Below are 23,359 nucleotides of genomic sequence, written 5' to 3' on the forward strand. Positions count from 1 at the left end.
ACATCCACGGAATCTCCCGTTCGCTCCCGTAACTATGGGATCCGTAATCACTACTGAACCCTTCTCCCGAACTCTCCCTTCTGAGCCACAGAACCAGACTCAGTCCCAGAGACACGGCGAGGGTCCTTTCTGGTGGATCCCGCCTTCTTCAGGAACTGCTTCTCGAAAGTGATCTCGATGGTAGGGAGGGTAGTGCCCGTGATCGAGCCGGCTCTGCAATCTCTTTCGATTCTGTGTGTTGGAGATTCCATACATCTACAGAAATCTGCAAGAGTCTTAACACCACTACTGATAATGCCAGTGACAAACTGCAAGGTTTTGCCGATGCCACATGCAAACCACACATTTCCGTATTGCCCACGCCGCCCCCTTCCAACCTCACGAATTAATCTCAGGTCCCCAGGATCACGTCGTTCGCTCCTCTTATGGGAACCATTTGCTAGACAGTGGGAAGGGATTAATGTGGAGCAGCACTGCCACCTGGTGTCTGTACAGAGTATGGCCCCGTTCCACCGTCAGCTCAAAATGTCATGTCAAATTTATTGCGTTTAACTATATACATGTATATATAAAGTACATAATCATATAATATATAGGGGAAGGAGACTTTTCTCCAAACCAGGGTGTAAAAGGACAGTAGAACACATAACGCACAATAATTTGTAAAGGTAAGGATAATATCTACAGATGAATCACACGTAAATAACAAACTAAGTGAATAAATGAAGTACTGTGAGTTTCAGAACAAGTTAACCAGTGACACTTTGAATGCAATGTGGCAGGGAGTTCAGAAGCCTAATGGCCTGAAGGCAGAAGCTGTATCCCACCCTGACCATTCTTGTTTTTATGCATTGAAGTCTCCTGCCTCATGGTAAAATGTCTCCTTCTCTTTCAATATTTTTAGTAATATTATATAAATTGCATGGATATAAACACAAAGTTCATAAGGATACAAGTAATACGAATTACATTACATTTTAATCACAGTAGTGTGATCACAGTATCCCATATTTCAAATCAATCATGTAGAACAAAAAGATTGAATTATGAAATGAAGTAAAGTAGAATAAATGTCAAAGAGAATGGGGAATGGCCGAGGAATTCAGGAGAAACGGCATTACCCGGAGACAGAAGGCTGCTTTTACATGGGGGGGGGGGGGCTCAGAGCAAACCCTCTGATACAATTATTGTGGAAGAAAAACAAGTGTCGACCATTTGAGCTCAAAAGACAAGAGTTTATGTTGCAACTTTATAAAACTCTGGTGAGGCCACATCTGGAGTATTTACAAAGTTCTGGTCACCGCATTATAGGAGGGATGTTGAGGTATTGGAGAGGGTGCAGAAGAGGTTTACCAGGATTCTGCCTGGTTTAGAAGGCATGTTCTATCACGACAGGCTGGATAAACTTGGGCTGTTTTCTCTGGAGCCTGAGGGAAGATCTGATAGAGGTGTATAAGATTTTGAGAGGCATAGACAGAATAGACAGAGAGTATATGTTTCCCAGAATTGACATGTCTGACATCAGAGGGCATGCATTGAGAGCGAGAGGGGGTCGGTTCAAGAGGATGTGAGGGGTAAGTTTTTTACTCAGAGAGTTGTGGACACATGGAATGCGCTCCCTGTTATGTTGATCGAGGCAAATAGAGGCTTTTAAGAGATGTTTGCATAGGCACATGGATATAAGGAGGATGGAGGGATAAGGACAAGGTGTAGGCTGGAGGGATTAGTGTTTGGGCGTGTTTGATTTGCTTTCTAGCTGGTTTGGCACAACACTGTGGGCAGAATGGCCTGTTCCTGGGCTGTACTCGTCAATGTTCAATTTGGCCCCTCAGTCCTGACAGCCATCTTTGCATCTTTGAAACGGTACCGCAGCATAAAAGCCAGGACCAAGAGGCTCCGGTACAGTTTCTTCCCCCGGGACGTCATACTGACGAACTCACGCTGATTTTACTGTACTCCATATTACATTGACTCTTCTATTTATTACAAATTACTATAATTGCACATTGCACATTTAGACAGAGATGTAACACAAAGTTTTTTACTCCTCATGTATGTGAATGATGTAAGAAATAAAGTCAATTCAACGCCTGAGTCGAGAACAAAGAAGCTAACCAGTAAATCATTACGGACACCGGCCATCATGCAAACTCCCTTCCAGACAGTGCCATCGGGCTATTAAAACAAAGCTATGCCATGTTAAAAGTTTCTCCCACTATACAGTTAACCTGCTCATCCATTCTCATTAACTTCCACACCTCCTCTGTCTATTACCCCCCTCACTGCACTGCACTGTAAAGACTTTCAACCACTTTCTATCATCCTGTTTACATTGTAAATGCAAGCTGGCATTTATGTATTTACACACATTTTACTTCATATTCATATTTAACTTCTAACTTTATTGTTTATTGTGTACAGTTCTGGTCACCAAATTATAGGAAAGATGTCAACAAGATAGAGAGAGTACAGAGGAGATTTACTAGAATGTTACCTGGGTTTTAGCACCTAAGTTACAGAGAAAGGTTGAACAAGTTAGGTCTTTATTCTTTGGAGCGTAGAAGGTTGAGGGGGGATGATAGAGGTATTTAAAATAATGAGGGGGATAGATAGAGTTGACGTGGATAGGCTTTTTTTCCATTGAGAGCAGGGGAGATTCAAACAAGAGGATATGAGTTGAGATTTAGGGGGCAAAAGTTTAAAGGTAACACTAGGGGGAATTTCTTTACTCAGAGAGTGGTAGCTGTGTGGAATGAGCTTCCAGTAGAAGTGGTAGAGGCAGGTTCGATTTTGTCATTTAAAGTAAAATTGGATAGGTATATGGACAGGAATGGAATGGAGGGTTGTGGGCTGAGTGCGGGTCGGTGGGACTAGGTGAGAGTAAGCATTCGGCATGGACTAGAAGGGCCGACATGGCCTGTTTCCGTGCTGTGATTGTTATATGGTTATATGATATATGGTTACTGTATCTCAATACTCTGTTGTAAGGATATAATCTGTATCGAAGACAAGCAAAACAAAGTTTCATGTTACAACAAATCAATTGCCAATATATGCAGCCTTTTTCAAACTTTTTTCCCTGGAGAAACCCTTGAAGTAATTTTCAGGTGTCAGGGAAACAGTATGTTGGACAGACAATAATTGAAAAAACTTTTGTATAGAAATAACCTGTATAGAAGACATGAAAAACAAAGCTTAATGTAATAATAATCAATTGCAAATATACGTTAGAGACACAACAGCAACCTGGTCTCAGAATTTCAGCTAAAATTTACTCACCTCTTCAAAAGGGCTTGAATATCCTGAAGCGAAAGAGAGAGTAGAATTGAGTGAAACTGTAGCTGCAAATCTCTGGAAGGAATCACGGCAAGGGCTGGAGTACGAAGGCTAAACACTCACCCAGAGGCTCAGAATAATTTGATTGTTTTTCATGTTTCACCTTTTCCTGAATTAGCAGTCGAGGATTGAATGTTGTTCCACAGCCAGACCCTTCATTCTGAGGTTACTTCTCTAAATCCTCCAAAATTCTCTTCTCCTCTGCTCAAGAACTTCAACCATTCAGTTCCTGAAGCAATCTGCAAACCCAAACACGAGGAAATCTGCAGATGCTGGAAATTCAAGCAACACACACAAAATGCTGGTGGAACACAGCAGGCCGGGCAGTATCTATAGGAGAAGCACTGTCGACGTTTTGGGCCGAGACCCTTCGTCAGGACAGGCAAAACCCAAATCAGTTTAGCATCACCGTCACCACTTTGATCTCTTGCACTAAAATGGTCTTCGTTGTAGTTATATTCTTCCTCATAAAAGCTGTGAATATTTTATTTTTAAATTGTGTTTATGGTGGAGCCACTGTCTAGGATCAGAAAGAGCTGCATCGCACTCGTCCTGCCGAAGAGTCTCGGCCTGAAACGGCGACTGGACTTTTTTCCATAGATGTTGCCTGGCCTGCTGAGCTCCTGCTGAATTTTGTGTGTGTCGCTCGGATTTCCTGCATTTGCAGATTTTCTCTTGTTTGTCAGAAAAAGCTGCCGAAGGTTGCTGACTCCGGCAGTTCTATCAGGAGCACTCGCCTCCCCAGCACTGAGGACATCTTCAAAAGGTGGTGCATCAAAAAAAGGCATCCTTTAGTAAGGAGCCTCTCAACCAGGACATGCTAAGCGGCACAGGTAGCAATCCAGAGAATTCTACCCTGGAGCTTTTCAGCTTTCTACCTAACTCTCTATATTCTCCCTTCAGGACCTCCTCTCTTTTCCTACCTATGTGGTTTGTACCAACGTGCACCACGACTACCGGCTGTCACCCCCCTCCCCCTTTAGAGTTCTGTGGAATCGATCCAAGACACGTGGGAGGCAACGTTCCATCTGGGTGTCTCTTTTGTGTCCACAGAATCTGCTTTCTGTCCCTTGATCTCGTATGATAACCCTTTCATTCCTGCAATCATCCATGTGAAACTCCTCTGGACCCTCTCCAATGCCAGCAGAGCTTTGCTAAGGTGAGGAGCCCAAAACTGTTCACAATACTCAAGGTGAGGCCTCACCTGTGCCCTGTAAAGCCAGAGAGTGTTGAGTCTGTGGAATTTTCTGCCCTTGGAAGCAGTAGGGGCTACCTCATTGTATAAATATTTAAGACACAGTTAGACTGATGCTTGCATAGGAAGAAAATTCAGCCGATCAGCTACGACCCTGTTGATCAAGGAACAACTTTATTCACCAGATACATTTACATGTATTAGGAATTTGCTGTGGTGTGTTGGTCAGGATATGACATGAAACAGGAAACAGCAATAATATAGAATTATGTAAATAGTAAAGCTGGAAGTTAAATACGTATAAGAAATAAAATGTGCCTTAATATATAAATACCAGTTTGTATTTACAATGTCAGATGATAAAATGCACTTGAAGGTTTTTGCAGTGCAGTAACGGGGGTAATAGAGGAGGTGCGGCGGATCACTAGAATGGCTCATCAGATTAACTGTGGGGGGGGGGCTTTTTACGTGGTGTGAACGGTGTTTGCACGGTGGGCGGCGTCTACGTACAATGATTTTTTACCTGCCTGCTTTTTTGTTCTCGACACATATAAATACGGCAAGACAGGGACCGGGAGTCCTAATGCTCTACACTTGTTCTTAATCCACAATAATGGTATCAGCAGGTTTGGCTTGCACCCTCCATATAAAGACACCCTCCGGTCTCTGGGTAATGCCGTTTCTCTTGAATTCCTCGGCTGATTTATTATTTTGAGCCTGCGGTGACAGGCTTTGTGTCCTCGTGAAAGGTCACGGCTGGAAACGTCGTCTCTTTGCTCTTTTCCATAGATGCTGTCTGGCCCGCTGAGTTCCTCCAGCATTTTGTGTGCGCTGCCGGGGGCTTGGTTGGTTATATTCCGTACGGACACCAGGTGGCGGTATTGCACCTAGTGTTTTGACCCTGAGAAGGCTGCACACGTGGAAATGATATTGCCACAGGTACTGAGACCAGAGAAAAGACACAGAGCCCTGCACACTGTTCAGACACATCAAATATTACACCGTGTTTAGAGGCAGAACAATAACAGAATACAGATTAAAGATGCAAAGTTAACATTTACAGAGAAAGTGCATGCGGGTAAATGATAAGATGCGAGGTCCTAACGAGGTAGATTGTGACTTATAGAGTTATCACCTACAAACTTCTGATTCATTAATCTCAGACCTGCATTGGGAGTGAGTACCAAGTACTGAACTCCATGCTGTAGGAAATTCCGACATTGACCCTGGTGTCCTGGCCGACTTTTACTTAGTACTACAGTCAGAACTGGTCATACCCACACTGCATTCTGCGGGGTCTGTCTGCCCAGAGGCTGCCCGTCTTCTGCACTGTAACATCCTAGTCCTGTTTCCCTGGGGCAGCAATGACTAGTATCAGAGGACATTTGATTATGGTGAGCGGCGGAAAGTCTAGCAGAGATCTCCGATGTCTGTTTTCCAGCAGGTGTCTGGAATATCAGAACACATTTCATTATGTCCTAGTCCAACATCAGGGGACCTTTGATTATGGGAACTGGGGATTATCTCCTCAACATCTATTGTCCAATTATCCACCTTCTGATCTGTACACAGTGAACTCTCCCCATCCTCAGCTCCAACACTCCACATTAGGAAAGATACCTGTACTGTGGAGGGGTAAGTCAGCCTGGTGAGGGTATTAGAAACACAGACTGCACAACAGTTATTGGTAAATATTTGGGTACAACGGGGCAGGGCGGGGTGAATAATTGAGGCTCTCTACAAGAAGGGTCAGAGCCGTCTCTATTTCCTGAGGAGACTGAGGCCTTTTAACGTCTGCCAGACGATGTTCTACGAGTCTGTGGTGGCCAGTGCTATCATGTTTGCTGTTGTGTGCTGGGGCAGCAGGCTGAGGGTAGCAGACACCAACAGAATCAACAAACTCATTTGTAAGGCCAGTGATGTTGTGGGGGTGGAACTGGACTCTCTGATGGTGGTGTCTGAAAAGAGGATGCTGTCCAAGTTGCATGCCATCTTGAACAATGACTCCCATCCACTCCATCATGTACTGGTTAGGCACAGGAGTACATTCAGCCAGAGACTCATTCCACCGAGATGTAACACTGAGCGTCATAGGAAGTCATTCCTGCCTGTGGCCATCAAACTTTACAACTCCTCCCTCGGAGTGTCAGACACCCTGAGCCAATAGGCTGGTCCTGGACTTATTTTTCCACTTGGCATGATAAACTTATTATTATTTAATTATTTATGGTCTTACATTACTATATTTCTTCACTATTCTTGGTTGGTGTGACCGTAACGAAACCCAACTTCCCTTGGGATCAGTAAAGTATGTCTGTTTGTCTGTAATTCAACTGAGAATGAGAAAATGATCCAATAGAAGAAATAATGGAAAAATGGGAAATTGTTGGGGAAATAGACAGCAAGTGAGAACACCGAAGTGGAAGGGTCGGCAACTTAAAATTCCTCGGCAGTAACATACCAGATGACTTATCCTAGGCTCAGCACATGAATGTAATCACAAGGAAGGTGAGTCGGTGGCTTTACTTTATTAGGAGGGTCAGACTGTCACTAAACATTTTAACAAACATCTGCAAATGTCCTGTTGAAAGTATCCTGTGGTTGCATTACGGTCTGACACAGCTATTCGAACGTTCAGGAATGTAAGAAGCTGCAGAGTTGTGGACTCTGCCCAATGCATCACTAACACTCCCCTCCCCAACACTGGTAGTATTTACACGCGGTACTGCCTCAAGAAGGCAACGTCTATCATCAAACCCCGTTCAACCGACTTTCTCAGTTCCACCTTGGCTCCTCTGGGCTTTAAAGAGCTCTGTTTAATTGGATCAAACTCACTGCCTTTCACAGATTCCACGGAGAGATGTCTCTGCCCAAACCTGGGCTGCAATCTCCCAAAAAACTGAGAAGCAACAGTTCCCTGTCCTCCCTGCAGAGCTGAAGCCAAACCTCCATCTTCCATTTTGTTCCCATTCCGTTCACTGTTTCCCTGACATAACCAGCTCAGACACACTGTCAGTTCACTCTGCAGGTTAATTGTTTATTACACAGAGAATATCTGCACATATTCATGCTGATTGTGTGTTCCAACACAATGTGAGACTGGTCTGCAGTCAGTAGGAGAGAGTGTGAAAGAACTGGGAAGGAGATACCAAGTCCCACTTACAGATCAGACGTCAATATAAACAGCCTCACCTGTCAGTAGCAATGGCAGAGAGTCAGTTCTCACATGGTGGTCTGGTCCTGAAATATGAACCACGTTTCCCCACTGCTGAGTGCTCCGGCTTTTTCTGGTTGTATTTCAGAGAATCGGTGCAGTGAGATCTGCTCAGTGGGTCCAGAGAAATCTGAGACCTCGGAGAACGTGTCCCACTGTGTTACGTTGTGAGCAGGGTGAGTGGTTCAGAGTTGTCACCTGTCTCGTAATCACATGGGTTTAAGATGAGATGAAGTTTCTCAGTGAAACTGTCTGTGTAAGTGTGGAGGTGACACATGTTGTCAGCATTGTAAAATGACACTTGGCCCCGCTCGTAATCCAGGTAAACTCCCAGTTTTCGGAGTTTAATTTCCAGATGGGAGATGACATCTCCCATCATAATTGAATTAGAAAATACATAAATGACCCAGTATCCGTCTGCTGGTGTGGTGGTGTGATCTCTATCCCTGTTTACAGACTCTCTGCAGACACCCACAGCCCACTCAGTCTTATATCCAACATACACCTCCCAGTAGTGCCTCCCAGATGTAAAACCCTGTGAACTCAAAACATTTAATATTTTCTCAAATCTTTTCGGGTGATCCTGCAGACTTTGTCTGCTGCCTGTGTACTTCACACTCATCAGATCCTGAGAGAGGACGAGCTGATTCTGAGCTGTATCCGGGTCCAGTGTCAGCCGCTCTGGCACTGAAACAAAATGGTTACGATAAGAAATCCAGGTGGAACGGCCAGGATCTGAGCTGACAGTGATGAGCATCGTCTCCTCCCTCAGCCCAGGAAGTGTGGAGCCCCTGGAGGAGATTTCAATCCCCACTGCTCCCTCCGTCCGGTTTAACACCGTACAACGTCACAGTGATTTATTTGTTACAGGCAGTTCGATCCCCTTCCTCTGCCCAGCTGACTGGATTCTATGATGTTTTATGTGGCTGCAGTTCTCTTTTTAAAAGCTAAACGGGACAAGCCATGACACATTCATTCCCAGTGACACAGCAGCCCGTGAGGGGCCAGGGCCGAGTGAACTTTTATTATTTAAACTGTAGATGCTGGAGACGTGAACCCAAAACAAAAATGTATCGGTACAGGCAGCGTTTCCCATGGGAGAGTGATCAAAAACAAGAGGGTGGAGGTTTACGGGGAGAGGAAGGAGATTTAAAGGTGATCTGTGGGGTAAATGTTTTACACAGAGAGTGCTTGCTATCCGGAACGTTCTCCCGGAGGAAGTGGTGGGATCAGATACAATTGCCAGGTTTAAGGGGCATTTAGACAGACATGTGAATACCCAGGCACAGAGGGATATGAGCTGAATGTGGGCACGTGGGATTAGTGTACAGTAGATGGCCAGAGTGGGCAGAAGGGCCAACTGTACAGTAGAACTCTATGACAACAAGGGGCAGGAGGTGGGTGGATGTTGGGGACGGTCAGGAAGCATTTCAGAACATTGTTTATGTCAGGTTTGTGTGTTAGTAGCAGAAATGTTGCACAGTCTGAACACATGCTTGATGAGGGATGGTGACTGATAAATGTAGAGAGTGGATCTGGAGCCTATGGGTATCAGGAATTCCAGGGGAAAAGGCAGCGGGGCAGTGGGGAGAAGGGGAATTACAGAGAAAGAGAAAGGTACCTGGTGAAACCACGGCTCTCATTTCCTTCCACACTTTGAGATACCTCAACCTTCCTTCAGCCACATCCTCAGGAAGATCGACAGACACCACTCCAGGACGGGAAACCGGCAACTCACACCTACAGAGTCAGGGACAGGAATCAGTGACACACATTACCAAAGACTCTGTCTGCACTTCTCACTGCCTCGGTAAAGCAGGCAACGTCATCAAAAACCCCTCCCACCCTGGACATTTCTCTTCTCCCCACCCCTCCCTTCAGATAGAAGGTACAAAATCATCAAAGCTCACCTCCAGGCTCAGGGAGAGTTTCTATCCTGCTGTTATAAGACTATTGAACAGTCCCTTGTATGATATAATGGACTGAAGACCTCTCCATCCATCTGCCACGTCATGGCCTTACACCTTATGGTCTGCCTGCACTGCACTCTCTCTGTAACTGTGACACTTTATTCTGCATTTTGTTGTTGTTTTCCATTGTAATACAATACTGTGCAAAAGCTTCTGGCACATTTATAAAGCTTGAGTGCCTCAGTACTATAGTAACTTTGGGTATCGCAAAGTGATAACAGATAAATGTGAATCTGATATGGGTTTCTATTGTGGACTGCGACTGGGAAGGGGGCAGGGAGAGGGGAATCCCTGTTGGGAATGGGGAAGGGAGAGGGGAGGGAGTAGGAAGCACCAGAGAGACATTCTGTAATGATCAGTCAACCACTTGTTTGGAATCAAATGACCTTGCCCGGTGTCTCACGGCTGTGTGTCTACACCTGTGCCAATCCTCACCCTGGCACTCCTTCTCTGCCCCCTGTCCTGCTCACCTCCCATGGCTCTCCATACTATCCATTCCCAACATCCTTTGCTCCCATCTGATTTGCAAACTCGTTCTCCACTCGAGTTTAACAAAACCAGTACTGTGTAAAAGTCATAGGCACATATATATATAGCTGGGCTGCCTAAGACTTTTGCACAGTACTGTATCTCAATACTCTGTTGTAAGGAAATAATCTGTATGGAAGGCATCTAAAACAAAGTTTAATGTAACAATAATAAATCAATTGCCAATATACATTAGAGACACAACAGCATCTGGTGTCAGAATTTCAGCTAAAATTTACTCACGTCTTCAAAAGGGCTTGAATATCCTGAGGGAAAAGAGAGAGAGTAGAATTGAGTGAAACTGTTGCTGAAATCTCTGGAAGGAATCACGGTGAGGGCTGGAGTACGAAGGCTAAACACTCACCCAGAGGAAAGGCTCAGAAACACTTGATTGTTTTCCATATTCCATCTTTTCCTGAATTATCTTTCGAGGACTGAATTTAAATACTGTTCCACAGCCAGACCCTTCACTCTGAGGGTGCTTCTCTAAATCCTTCAAAACCCTCTTCTCTTCTCCTCAAGAACTGAACTGTTTGAACAGCTACTTCCCTTCAACCATTCAGTTCCTGAAGCAATCAGCCAAACCCAGATCAGTTTAGAATCACCATTACCACTTTGATCTCTTGCACCAAAATGGACTTCGTTTTAATTAACGCAACACACACAAAATGCTGGTGGAACGCAGCAGGCCAGGCAGCATCTATAGGGAGAAGCACTGTCGACGTTTCGGGCCAAGACCCTTCGTCAGGACTAACCCAAAAGAAAGATAGTAAGAGATTTAAAAGTAGTGGGGGGAGGGGAAATGCAAAATGACAGGAGAAGATCGGAGGGAGTGGGATGAAGCTAAGAGCTGGAAAGGTGGTTGGCGAAAGTGATACAGAGCTGGAGAAGGGAAAGGATCATGGGACAGGAGGCCTCAGGAGAAAGAAAGAGGGAGGGGAGCACCAGAGGGAGATGGAGAACCGGCAGAGTGATGGGCAGAAAGAGAGAAAAAAAAGGAGGGGAAAAAAACTAAATATGTCAGGGATGGGGTAAGAAGGGGAGGAGGGGCATTAACGGAAGTTAGAGAAGTCAATGTTCATGCCATCAGGTTGGAGGCTACCCAGCCGGTATATAAGGTGTTGTTCCTCCAACCTGAGTGTGGATTCATTTTGACAATAGAGGAGGCCATGGATAGACATATCAGAATGGGAATGAGACGTGGAATTAAAATGTGTGGCCATTGGGAGATCCTGCTTTTTCTGGCGGACCGAGCGTAGGTGTTCAGCGAAACGGTCTCCCAGTCTGCGTCGGGTCTCACCAATATATAAAAGGCCACACCGGGAGCACCGGACGCAGTATACCACACCAGCCGACTCACAGGTGAAGTGTTGCCTCACCTGGAAGGACTGTCTGGGGCCCTGAATGGTGGTGAGGGAGGAAGTGTAAGGGCAGGTGTAGCACTTGTTGTTTACAAGGATAAGCGCCAGGAGGGAAATCGGTGGGAAGGGATGGTGGAGACGAGTGGACAAGGGAGTCGTGTAGGGAGCAGAAAGGGGGAGGGGGAGGGAAAGATGTGCTTGGTAGTGGGATCCCATTGGAGGTGGCGTAAGTTACGGAGAATTATACATTAGACCTGGAGGCTGGTGGGGTGGTAGGTGAGGACAAGGGGAACCCTATCCCGAGTGGGGTGGCAGGTTGATGGGGTGAGGGCAGGTGTGTGGGAAATGGGAGAGATGCGTTTGAGAGCAGAGTTGATGGTGGAAGAAGGGAAGCCCATTTGTTTAAAAAAGGAAGACATCTTCTTCATCCTGGAATGAAAAGCCTCATCCTGAGAGCAGATGTGGCAGAGATGGAGGAATTGTGAGGGGATAACATTTTTGCAAGAGACAGGGTGGGAAGAGGAATAGTCCAGGTAGCTGTGAGAGTCTGTAGGCTTATAGTAGATATCAGTAGATAGGCCGTCTCCAGAGATGGAGACAGAAAGATCAAAAAAGGGAAGGGAGGTGTCGGAAATGGACCAGGTAAATTTGAGGGCAGGGTGAAAGTTGGAGGCAAAGTTAATGAAGTCGACGAGCTCAGCACGCGTGCAAGAAGCAGCGCCAATGCAGACATCGTCGATGTAGCGAAGGAAAAGAGGGGGATGGATATCAGTATAGCCTTGGAACATGAACTGTTCCACAAAGCCAACAAAAAGGCAGGCATAACTGGGACCCATACGGGTGCCCATGGCTACACCCCTGGTTTAGAGGAAGTGTGAGGAGCCAAAGGAGAAATTGTTGAGAGTAAAAACTAATTCCGCTAGACGGAGGAGAGTGGTGGTAGAGGGGAATTGGTTGGGTCTGGAATCCAAAAAAAACCGAAGAGCTTTGAGACCTTCCTGGTGGGGGATGGAGGTATATAGGGACTGGACGTCCATGGTGAAAATAAGGCGGTGGGGGCCAGGGAACTTAAAATCATTGAAAAAATTCAAAGTGTGAGAAGTGTCACTAACATAGGTGGGAAGGGATTGAACAAAGGGGGATAAAACAGTGTTGAGGTATGCAGAAATGTGTTCGGTGGGGCAAGAGCAAGCTGAGACAATGGGTCTACCTGGACAGGCAGGTTTGTGGATCTTGGGTAGGAGGTAGAAACGGAAAGTGCGGGGTGTGGGAACTATGAGGTTGGTGGCAGTGGATGGGAGATCCCCCGAGCTGATAAGGTTGTTGATGGTATAGGAGACAGTGGCCTGGTGCTCCTTAGTGGGGTCATGATCAAGGGGTAAATAAGAGGAGGTATCAGAGAGTTGTCGCTGTGCCTCGGCCAGGTAGAGGTCAGTACGCCAGACAACAACAGCTCCCCCCTTATCAGCAGGTTTTATAGTGACGTTGGGATTGGTGTGGAGGGAGCGGAGAGCAGAGCGTTCGGAAGGAGTGAGGTTGGAATTGGAACAGGGTGTTGTGAAGTCAAGACGGTTGATGTCCCATCGGCAATTAGCAATAAAGAGATCCAGAGCAGGCAGAAGACCAGAGCGGGGTGTCCATGAAGAGGAGGAGGGTTGAAGACGGGAGAAGGGGTCATCGGTGGGGGTAGGAGAGTCCTTGCCAGAGAAATAAGCTCAGAGACGGAGACGGCGGAAGAAGAGTTCAGCGTCATGGCGTGTGCAGAACTCACTGAGGTGTGGGTGAAGGGGAACAAGGGTGAGGCCCTTGATGAGGACAGAGCGCTCTGCCTGAGAGAGTTGAAGGTCGGAGGGAATGGTAAAGACCCGGCACGGATGAGAGATGGGATCAGAGGGGGCAGGGAGGCTGGTGGTGTCGGTGGAGAGGGGAGGGTTGTGGTGAGAGGAAGATGGAGCCTCTGAGGGCCCAGGAGCTGATGATGGGATCTGAGGGAGAGGGGATTGCAGAGTGGTGGTGGGGGAAGGGGAGATGGGAGTCACAATCACAGCATGTGAAGACCCGGCCTGGAGTTCAAGGCTGGAGTCTCAGTCGGTGGTTGCGCAATCGCTTTGAAGCTGTCCACGGTCGTTGGAACCCGCGTTGATGGTGCTGGAGTCCGGGTTTTCTATATGCCCTGGGTAGCTGGGGCAGCCGAGATCGACGGCCGGGTCCATGCCTGCTGGTGGTGGAGCCAGTAGGCTCTGGGGTCTGCAGATGGAAGATCTTGCGACCCTTGCAGGATGCGATCAAGTCAAAGAAACGGCAATTGCACTCATGGATCCAACGGAGGATGAAATAACGGACAAGTCCATTGCAAACGGAAAAAACATGTCCCGCAGGCGTGGAAGGGATTGTGATAGGGACGCCAGGTACCACCTCATGGCGGAGAGTGTTGCCCTCAAAGTTCGACGGGAGAAACAACGGGAGGCAGAGTCAATTAAATGTGAGTACCTGGGATCCTCAGAAGGTCCAAATTGAGTAGCTCGAAAATGGACCCCGAAGCCAACTGGAGTCAGTTGGCGGTGGAAACGTGTTCCAAGGAAGTATATGACTGTAATAATGGGTCTGGGTCAGAATATGATTGAAAAGTTGAAGGGCCGAAGGAATTGTAGATGGGGAGCAGCGAGAGAGGGTTTCACTGAACTCCCGTCGAAGAGAAGATTTAAACTTCTTCAGTGTAGGCATCACTGGCAGAGGCTTCGCAGTTGTGAATTTCAAAAGCAAACACGATTTAATTCATTTTAATTACCGGTATATTCTTCCTTATAAAGATTGTGTATAATTTATGTTGGGAGGAGGGTCCACTTTCTAGGATCAGAAAAAATCTGCAGGAGGTTGCAGACTCAGGCAGCTCTATCACGGGCACTCATCTCCCCAGCACTGAGGACATCTTCAAAGACAATGTACCAAGCAGACAGCATCCATTTTTAAGGAACCTCTCACCTAGGACATGCTAAATGGCGCAGGCAGCAGTTCAGAGATTTCTACCCTGGAGATTTTCAGCTTTCTGCCTAACTCTCTATATTCTCTCTTCAGGACCTCCTCTCTTTTCCTACCTACGCAGTCTGCACCAATAAGCACCTCGACCTCCAGCTGTTACCCTCCCCCTTTAGGATATTGTGGAACCGATCGGACACACCCCTGACCTGAGCACCTGGGAGGCAGCATACCATCTGGGAGTCTCTTTCACGTCCGCAGAACCTGCTGTCTGCTCCTCTAATCATGGAATCCCCCACTTCACTCCTCTTCTCCCCACTTCCCTTCTGAGCCACAGAGACAGACACAGTGCCGGAGACTTGGTCACTGCAGCTCCCCCCTCGTGGTCACCCCCCCACCAAACAGATTCCAAAGTGGTATACTTGTTATCGAGGAGAACAGCCACAGGGGTACGCAGCACTATCTGTCTATTAGCTTTATTTCTTCTGACAGTTACCCAGGTACCTGCCTGCTTCAACACAGAGGTGAGTACCTCCCTGTAGACCCCATCTATCACCTCCTCAGTTTCCCGTTTCAGCCACAGCTCCAGTCCCGTAACACCCTCTCTCAGGAGATACCGCTCAGTGCACTTCATTCAGGTGTAGTTACCAGGGAGGCTGAAAGTCTCACGATCTTCACACAAGGAGCATACCTTTAGATCCATTTTCAGCACACTAGCTATGTACTAACAGAGAGAAAAAGCTTACTGGAGGCATTCGCACCTACCTAACTGCTTGCCCAAGCCTGTGAACAAATCAGGACCACTCTAGCAATGCCCCACTCTCACAACAGCCGCTCTACTTACACCGCTTTACTTTTTGTTGGCCCCGTCTGATTGTTGACTGCCAAAAAGAACATGAAAGCTTCCAAGCTATTTTTAAATCTCACGTTGCATCACCATCAGGTGATCCCTCATGCTGATTTCAGATCACCGATTCTTTGACAACGTGCTTACCCAGACCTGCTACTCAGCCATGTGTCCTTCCTGGGAACATGTCTTCGCTGCCTGCTGTACCAGACAGTTCCCACTTTCCGCCATGAGGTGTTCCTATCCCAGTCACTTCCACAAATCCGGGATTCTTTCTCCTCCACCCGTAATGGACCTGTCCGCTGCTTCATCCTCAGCCAGATCCACGCTTTCAATCACCGGCTCTTCAACTTTCTCATGTCCTGGAAGGATCGGCCATCTACAGACAACAGAACCTGCGCACTCCAACGCCGTCAGGCCCGGACGTCTCCAGTCCGTGATCCCTGATGCTGACTTCAACGGCTCTAACGAACCAGAGCAGGTTCAAAACCCGGACTCCACCGCCATCAATGCGGGTTCCAGTGACCTCGGACATCTCCTAAATGCCGACTGCACAACTTCCATCTCCGACTCCAGCGATGACCTCCAGGCCGGGTGTTCACACGCTGCCGCAGGAACCCCCGTCTCCCCTCCCCCCACTACCACTCCACAATCCCGTCTCTCTCAGGTCCCACCACCCGCTCTTGGGTCCTCAGAGACTGCACCTTCCTCCCACCCCACCATCCCTGAACACCCCAAACCGCCCTTCTCCTCAGACACTACCAACCCCCATACCCCTCTGATCCCAGCTCTCATCCGTCCTGGGCCTTCTCTATTCCTTCTGATATTTGCCTCTCTGAAGCAGAACATTTTGTCCTCAGTAAGGGCCTCGCCTTTGTCCCCCTGCGCCCACACCTCAGTGAGTTTCTTCCACGCCTCTGTCTCCGAGCCTATTTCTTTGGCAAGGACTCTCCACTCCACACCGATGACCTGTTCTCCTGTCTTCCACCCTCCTCCTCTTCCTGGACACCCCGTCCTGGTCTTCTGCCTGCTCTGGACCTTTTCATTGCCAACTGCTAACAGGACATTAACCATCCAGACTTTAACACTTCTCTCTCCTATTTCTACCTCACTCCTTACAAAACGCTCGGCTCTCCACTCCCCCCACACCAATCCTAGCCCCACCCTCAAACACGCAGATAAGTGGGGGGGGGCATACTGACCTCTACCTTGTTGAGGCCCAGCGACAACTCTCAGACAGCTCCTCTTACTTACCCCTCGAACAGGATCCCACTAAGGAGCACCAGGCCACTGTCTCCATCACTGACCTCATTAATTCTGGGGATCTCCCATTCACTGCTACCAACCTCATAGTTCCTGCACACTGCACCTCCCGTTTCTACCTCCTGCCTGACTGAATTCATATCTCCATACCTTGGTTGTCTTACCCCCCCCCGCCCCCAGTTCAGTCCCCTCCTACCTACATCCAAGACGCTTTTCATGCTCTGAATCTTTTCAATGATTTCAAGCTCCCTGACCCATCATCTTGTTTTTACTCTGGATGTCCAGTCCCTATACACCTCCATTCCCCATCAGGCAGGCCTCAAAGCTCTCCGTTTCTTTCTGGACACCAGACCCAATCAGTTCCCCTCCACCTCCACCTAGCAGGACTTGTCCTCACTCCTAATAATTTCTCCTTTCACTCCTCCCACTTCCTTCAAACAAAAGGTGTAGCCATGGGTACTCGCATGGGTCCCAGCCATGCCTGCCGTTCTGTCAGTCTATGTTCTAAGCCTACACTGGTGACCGTCCTGCATCTTTCCTACGCTACATCAACAATTGTGTTGTTGCTGCCTCCGGAACCCACGCTGAGCTCGTCAACTTCACCCACTTCAACTTCCACCCTGCCTTCAAATTTACCCGGTCCATTTCCCACACCTCCCTCCCCTTTCTCGATCTCACTGTCTCTATCTCTGGAGATAACTTATTTACTGATGTCTATTATAAACCCATGGACTCTCACAGCTACCTCGACTATAACTCCTCCCACCCTATTACTTGTAAAAACACTATACTCTTCTCTGAATTCCTCCATCTCTGTTGCATCTGCCCTCATGATGAGCATTTCATTCTAGAGCAAAGGAGATGTCCTCTTTTTCAAAGAAAGGGGCTTCCCTTCCTTCATCACCATCTCTTCCATTTCACGCACGTCTGCTCTTGCCCCATCTTCCCGCCACTCTACCAGGGATGGGGTTCCTCTTCTCCTCACCTACCACCCCACCAGCTTCCGCGTCCAGCACATAATTCTCCAAACCTTCCGCCACCTCCAACGGGATCCCACCACCAAGCATATCCTTCCCTCCCCACCCCACTTTCTGCTTTCCACAGGGATCTGTCCCCTTGTGACTCCCTTGTCTATTCATCCCTCCCCACTGATCTCCCTCCTGGCACTTACCCTTGCAAGTGGAACAAATGCTACACGTGCCCCTGCATGTCCTCCCTCACTACCATTCAGGGCCCTAGTCCTTCCAGGTGAGGCGACACTTCACCTGTGAGTCTATTGGAGTTTTATACTGTGTCCGGTGCTCCTAGTGTGGCATGCTGTATAATGGTGAGACCCGACGTAGATGGGAGACCACTTTCTCAATCCATGGCCGCACTCAGGTTGGAGGAACAACACCTTATATTCCATTTGGGTGGCCTCTAACCTGATGCTATGTACATTGATTTCTCGAACTTCCCATAATGGCAACGCCTCCCTCACCATCTCCTTCACAGTCCCCATCCCCTTTTCCCTCTCTCACCTTATCTACTTACCTGCCCATCTCCTCCCTCCGGTGCTCCTCTCCCCTTTTCTTCCTTCCATGGACTTCTGTTCTCTCCTATCAGATACCCCTTCTCCAGTCCTGTATCTCTTTCACCAAATAATTCCTAGCCATTTCCTTCATCCCTCCCTCTCCCAGCTTCACCTATCACCTCGTGTCGCTCTCTCCCCCTCCTGTTCTAAATCTGTTCCTCATCTGTTTTTTTTCCTGCACTGCTGAAGGTTCTCGGCCTGAAACATCAAATGCACTTTGTTCGATAGATTCTGCCCGGCCTGCTGAGTTCCTCCAGCATTCGGTGTGTGTCGCTTCGTATGAGGAACGTTTGAGTGTCTGGGCCTGTACCCACTGGAGTTTAGAAGAATGAGAGGGGATCTCAGTGAAACCTGTCGAATATTGAAAGCTTTTGATAGAGTGGATGTGGAGAGGATGTTCCCTGTCGTTGAGGAGTTTACCACCTGAGGGCCCAGCCTCAGAATTGAGAGACTTCCATTTCAAACAGAGGTGAGGAATAATTCTTCAGCCAGAGGGTGGTGAATCTGTGGAACTCATTGGAACAGACGGCTGTGCAGGCCAAGTCACGGGGTATATTAAAAGCGGAGGTCGGTAGGTTCTTGATTAATCAGAGCATCAAAAGTTACGGGAATAAGGCAATAGAATGGGTTTGAGAGGATGGATCAGAGTGGTGGAACAGACTCGATGGGTCGAATGGCCTAATTTTGCTCCCATGTCTTATAGACTTAAAACACAGCAGGAACCTTTACACACAGAATACTGGGTAAACTGTTTCACACAAAATGCTGGAGGGTGGAGGGTCTCTGTCAGGGATGCATCACTCCAGCTCTCTCCTTCTCTCATGGTCCTGATGCAGAGGATGAAAGGCAGGCTAGTGGGATGCAGTGGATGGGAAGGAAGAGGTGGAGGGAGTGGTAGGGAGAGCAAAGCACAGACGGGGGAGGATGGGGAGGGGAGGGGAAGGGAGATGGGATAGGGGGGGGAGAAAGGTGGGAGCTTTTGGGGACTGCACTGGTGGAGCTACGATCAGAAGCAGCCACGGGCTAAAGCAGAGTTGGTTGTTACACAGGGGAGGGGTAGGTGGGACCAGTTTTGGGAAAGGGGTATTTGGAGCAGAACGAGCAGACACGGGAAACATTGTGACTCGGGGCAGCTCATTCCTCTCCCCGTTTCCACACTTAATTTACCGGTAGTTAGACACACAGTGCGGAACAGGCCGTTCCAGCCCAGTGAGCTGTCCCACCCGGCAACTCAGCGACTTTAACCCAGCCTGAACACAGCACAATTTACAATGACCGACTAGCCTACTAATCGGTTTGTCTTTGGACTGTGGGAGGAAACACACATGCATATGGGAAGGGTTACAAACTTTCTTACAGAGGACCCTGGAATTCAACTCCGAACTCCGACACCCCGAGATGTAATCGTGTCCCTCTCACCGCTACGCTACCATGCCAACCCCACACCCCGCCATGCTATTTGTTTGACCGAAACTAATCCTCACTCACATCGTGCTGAGAGCGCCACCTGGTGATGTGTCAAGCAACTACACTGGGATTCCCACACATCTCCATTCCAGCATTGACACAGTGGTCAAACCCAGGGCCGGGAAGGCAAGGGCAGGGTGTGAGCCCACCGCTGCCTAGTCTCTGACTGCTTCTGAGTTTCTATTGAACTGACTGCACTCGGGAAACCAGTCTTCACCCTATTTTCCAACATATTTAATTTCACTCCCAAATATATATCAGACTGTTTAGATCCCCAGACAAGAATGCGACACATCTTTTACCTTGAGGAGCCCTTGGGGATCTTGAATCTCCAATCTCGCTTTTACACCTTGTATCACTGCTTCAATGGAAGAGATTTCGTCGACTATTCTCTTTAAATTGTTTTCCAGTTGTGTTAGGATTTTGTCCGCTTCTCTCTGCAGCTCTGCTTCCATCTGCTGTTGATTCTCACGCAGGAACTGGTGCATCTTCTCAAATTCAGCCCTGATCTCACAGCTCCGTCCATCCACCTGTTCCTGGATCAGAGAGGTTAGCAGAGAGTCACCGGCCAAACCAAGTTCATCAGTTTGAATGATTTATTTTCTAAGAAGCAAACTCGGTGCTGCTTGGAGTGGTCATGAATCCTGCATCTCCAAAGGATACCGGGGGTGCATATGTATCAAATCACAAAGAGAGAATCTGCAGAAGCTGGAAATCCAAACAACACACACAAAATGCTGGAGGAACTCAGCAGGCCAGGCAGCATCAATGGGAAAATGTGCAGTTGACATTTCTGACTGAGAGCCTTTGGCTGTCCTCCAGCATTTTATGTCAGGTGTGTATGTATGTTTGGGTGGAGGTAGGAAACAAGTGACACGGGACATTTCACAACATTTAGAACCCAGTCTCTAACTCAGCATGTCAAATGATAAGGTCAGGTGATGAAAACAGTCCAGCCTTCCTTTCATGGTAGGAATTACTTACAGTCAGCTGCTTACAGCTTGCTGTGGAACAGCATCGTACAACTGGAAAGGACCTGTCACTGCCAGTCTCTTTATTGTCTGATTAAAATACAGCGTAGAAAAATCCCTCAAGCCATGATGCTTAGTGACCCTGATTTATCCCTAACCTGATCACCAATTTACAATGACCAACTGAAATGTCTTTGGCCTGTGGGAGGAAACTGGACAGGTAACCCAGGGAACCATCCATGAACACCGAACGATTCCTACCTTCAGCCGCAGGATCACAGCCTCCCCTGCCTGCTTACTCTGAGCACTCTGGTTCATTTGCTCTTGCAGTAGCTTCAGTGACTCTTCCAACTTCTCCTGAAAGTCAGAAGACACAGAAGAAGATCTGAGAAAGGAGCCTTCCCAGGTTGCTGGCATTTATTGACCATGAAGTGGGGGGGCAGAGGACTGAGGGGATATTCCCAGAACCCATGGGGGAAATAGAATCATTCTCTCTTGCCTTCTCACCCTTCATGTTCATCTCCCCTTCACCCTTCATCTTCCAGTCTCTCACTTATTCCCTTCCTCAATATTGTCCCCTCATCATCCTACCTTTTTCTCCATCTCCCCACCTCCCTCCCATTCTATCATCTCCAATGGATTCTAATTGCCTTCATCTACCAGAACCATCTCCACCGTCCACGGCCTCAACTCGACCTCCCCCCTCCACACCTCCCAATTCGACCAGATAAAGTTCAAAGTCAATTTATTATCAAAGTGTTTGCATGTCGCCATGTTACCTTGTGATTGATTCTCTTACAATCATTTTCAAGAATGTAAAGACAATTTATGAGAAACTATGAAATAGCAAATTCTGACAAGCAACCAATGTGTAAAGGAGACAAATCATGCAAATAATAAAACAGTAAACATGAGTTGTCGAGACCTTGAAAGTGAGTCCACTGGTTGTGGAATCAGTTCAGTGTTGAGGTGACTGAAGTTATCCACACTGGTTCAGGAACCTATACTCTTCCCCAGCTGGTGACATCTGACCTTCTACCTCCTTCCCAATGGCAGCAGGGAGAGAGAGCATAGCCTGGATGATAGATACCCCGCCTCCCCTCCCTTACAACCTCTCACCCGTCAGGTGTTCCCTCCTCTTCTTCTCACCGTTTCTTCGTTCCCTTTTCTCCTGCCACATTCTCTACTTTCCTCCGCTTTCAAAAGCCCGTTCCTTCCTTCTGCAACATCACTCTTACCCCTGCCTCCTCCCCCATCCACCTCGAACGTTGTTAGTCCCTCTCCTTCCAACCGTGTACCCAAACCGGGCATTCCCTTGTCTCCTCGTCTCCCCTCCCACTGCGCCCTCCACCCCTCTCAAGTTTCCCTTCTCCGTTTCCCTGTACTTACCCACCCGCCCCTCTCCCCGACCGCACGGCAGGGAGGGCAGGCGGGTGATCTCGCACCTTGAGCGCCTGGGCTGCCTCCTTTATCGGGATGACATTGTGCATCTTGTGCTGCGCCGACAGGCCACACACCAGGCAGATCATCTCCTGCTCCTCCTGGCAGAACAGTTTCAGCTTCTCGTCGTGCTCCCGGCAGACAAACTCCTCCGTCCGCTCGGCCGTCCCCACCCTCAGCTGCCAGACCTGCTCTGCGATGTTGCTCAGGATATAAGCGGGCCTGGTGTTCCTCTGGACGAAAACCTGCCGGCACTGGGGGCAGGAGACATCCCCCGAAACTTTCTCCCAAACTTCAGAGATGCACGCTCTGCAAAAATTATGTCCGCAGTCCAAGGAGACCGGCTCGGTGAACACCTCCAGACAAACGGGACACGTTAATTCCTGGACAAAGTCTGCAGAAGCCATCTCGGTCCTCTCTCCCCCACTCGGAACTTTCACTTTCAACTCTGAGCGGAAGAGTCCGACTCTGTTTTGACCCCGTGTGACCTCTGAGAGGCTGCGGACGTGGAATTACAGTTGGTTTATTTTGCCACAAGTCCCGAGCCTGTCTTGCAGACTCTTCAGAGATCAGACCATTTCGCCGAGTAACAATAACAGGTAAACAATGAAATGTAAAGTAGATGGTGAATTGAAGGGCTGGGACTCAGCGCATTCCAACACGTCGTTATGGTTCGGAAACAGCCCTGCGGCGCACTCTACTGGCGTGTCAAAACAACCCGTCAGCAACAGCCTACTCACCATCAAGGAAAGTGCAGAAAAATCATATACAGAAAGCCGGCACAAAAATACCAATAACATCATGAAGGATCCCACCCACCCTGTTCATGGAGGGTTCCCCCACTCCCATCAGGGAGGAGGCTACGTAGCATCCACGTCAGCACCACCAGACAAAAACAGTTACTCTCCCCAAGCAGTAAGGCAGATCAACAACTCCACCCACTAACACACCTCACCACACTTCCACCCACCGACCCACCCCACCACACCTCCACTCACTGACCCACCCCACCACATCTCCACCCACCGACCCACCCCACCACACCTCCACCCACCGACCCACCCCACCGCATCTACACCCACTGACCCACCCCACCACATCTCGACCCACCGACACTCCCCACCACATCTCCACCCACTGACCCACCCCACCGCATCTCCGCCCACTGACCCACCCCACCACACCTCCACCCACTGACCCACCCCACCACACCTCCAC

General features: G+C 48.3%; 1 protein-coding gene and 1 long non-coding RNA gene across 2 annotated transcripts in view; both read right to left on the reverse strand.

Annotated features, from left to right (window-relative positions):
• Positions 1–3,576, reverse strand: part of LOC140718884 (uncharacterized) — a 9,913-nt gene extending 6,337 nt beyond the window's left edge. The window contains exon 1 of the long non-coding RNA XR_012096827.1: positions 3,280–3,576. This is a non-coding gene — a long non-coding RNA (uncharacterized lncRNA). The remainder of the gene's footprint in view (positions 1–3,279) is intronic.
• A 3,207-nt stretch (positions 3,577–6,783) lies between these two features.
• On the reverse strand, positions 6,784–22,733 carry LOC140718874 (zinc-binding protein A33-like). Its single transcript, XM_073033140.1, has 6 exons — positions 22,147–22,733; positions 20,963–21,058; positions 20,033–20,266; positions 10,487–10,509; positions 9,367–9,485; positions 6,784–8,432 (listed from the first exon to the last, which is right to left on the reverse strand). Exons 1-6 carry the CDS (start codon positions 22,546–22,548, stop codon positions 7,906–7,908), a joined length of 1,401 nt encoding a protein of 466 aa, XP_072889241.1. The 5' UTR covers positions 22,549–22,733; the 3' UTR covers positions 6,784–7,905.
• Positions 22,734–23,359: the final 626 nt, after the last annotated feature.

This window comes from Hemitrygon akajei, chromosome 2 (genome assembly GCF_048418815.1).
Source record: "Hemitrygon akajei chromosome 2, sHemAka1.3, whole genome shotgun sequence".
In the NCBI taxonomy this organism is placed as follows: domain Eukaryota; kingdom Metazoa; phylum Chordata; class Chondrichthyes; order Myliobatiformes; family Dasyatidae; genus Hemitrygon; species Hemitrygon akajei.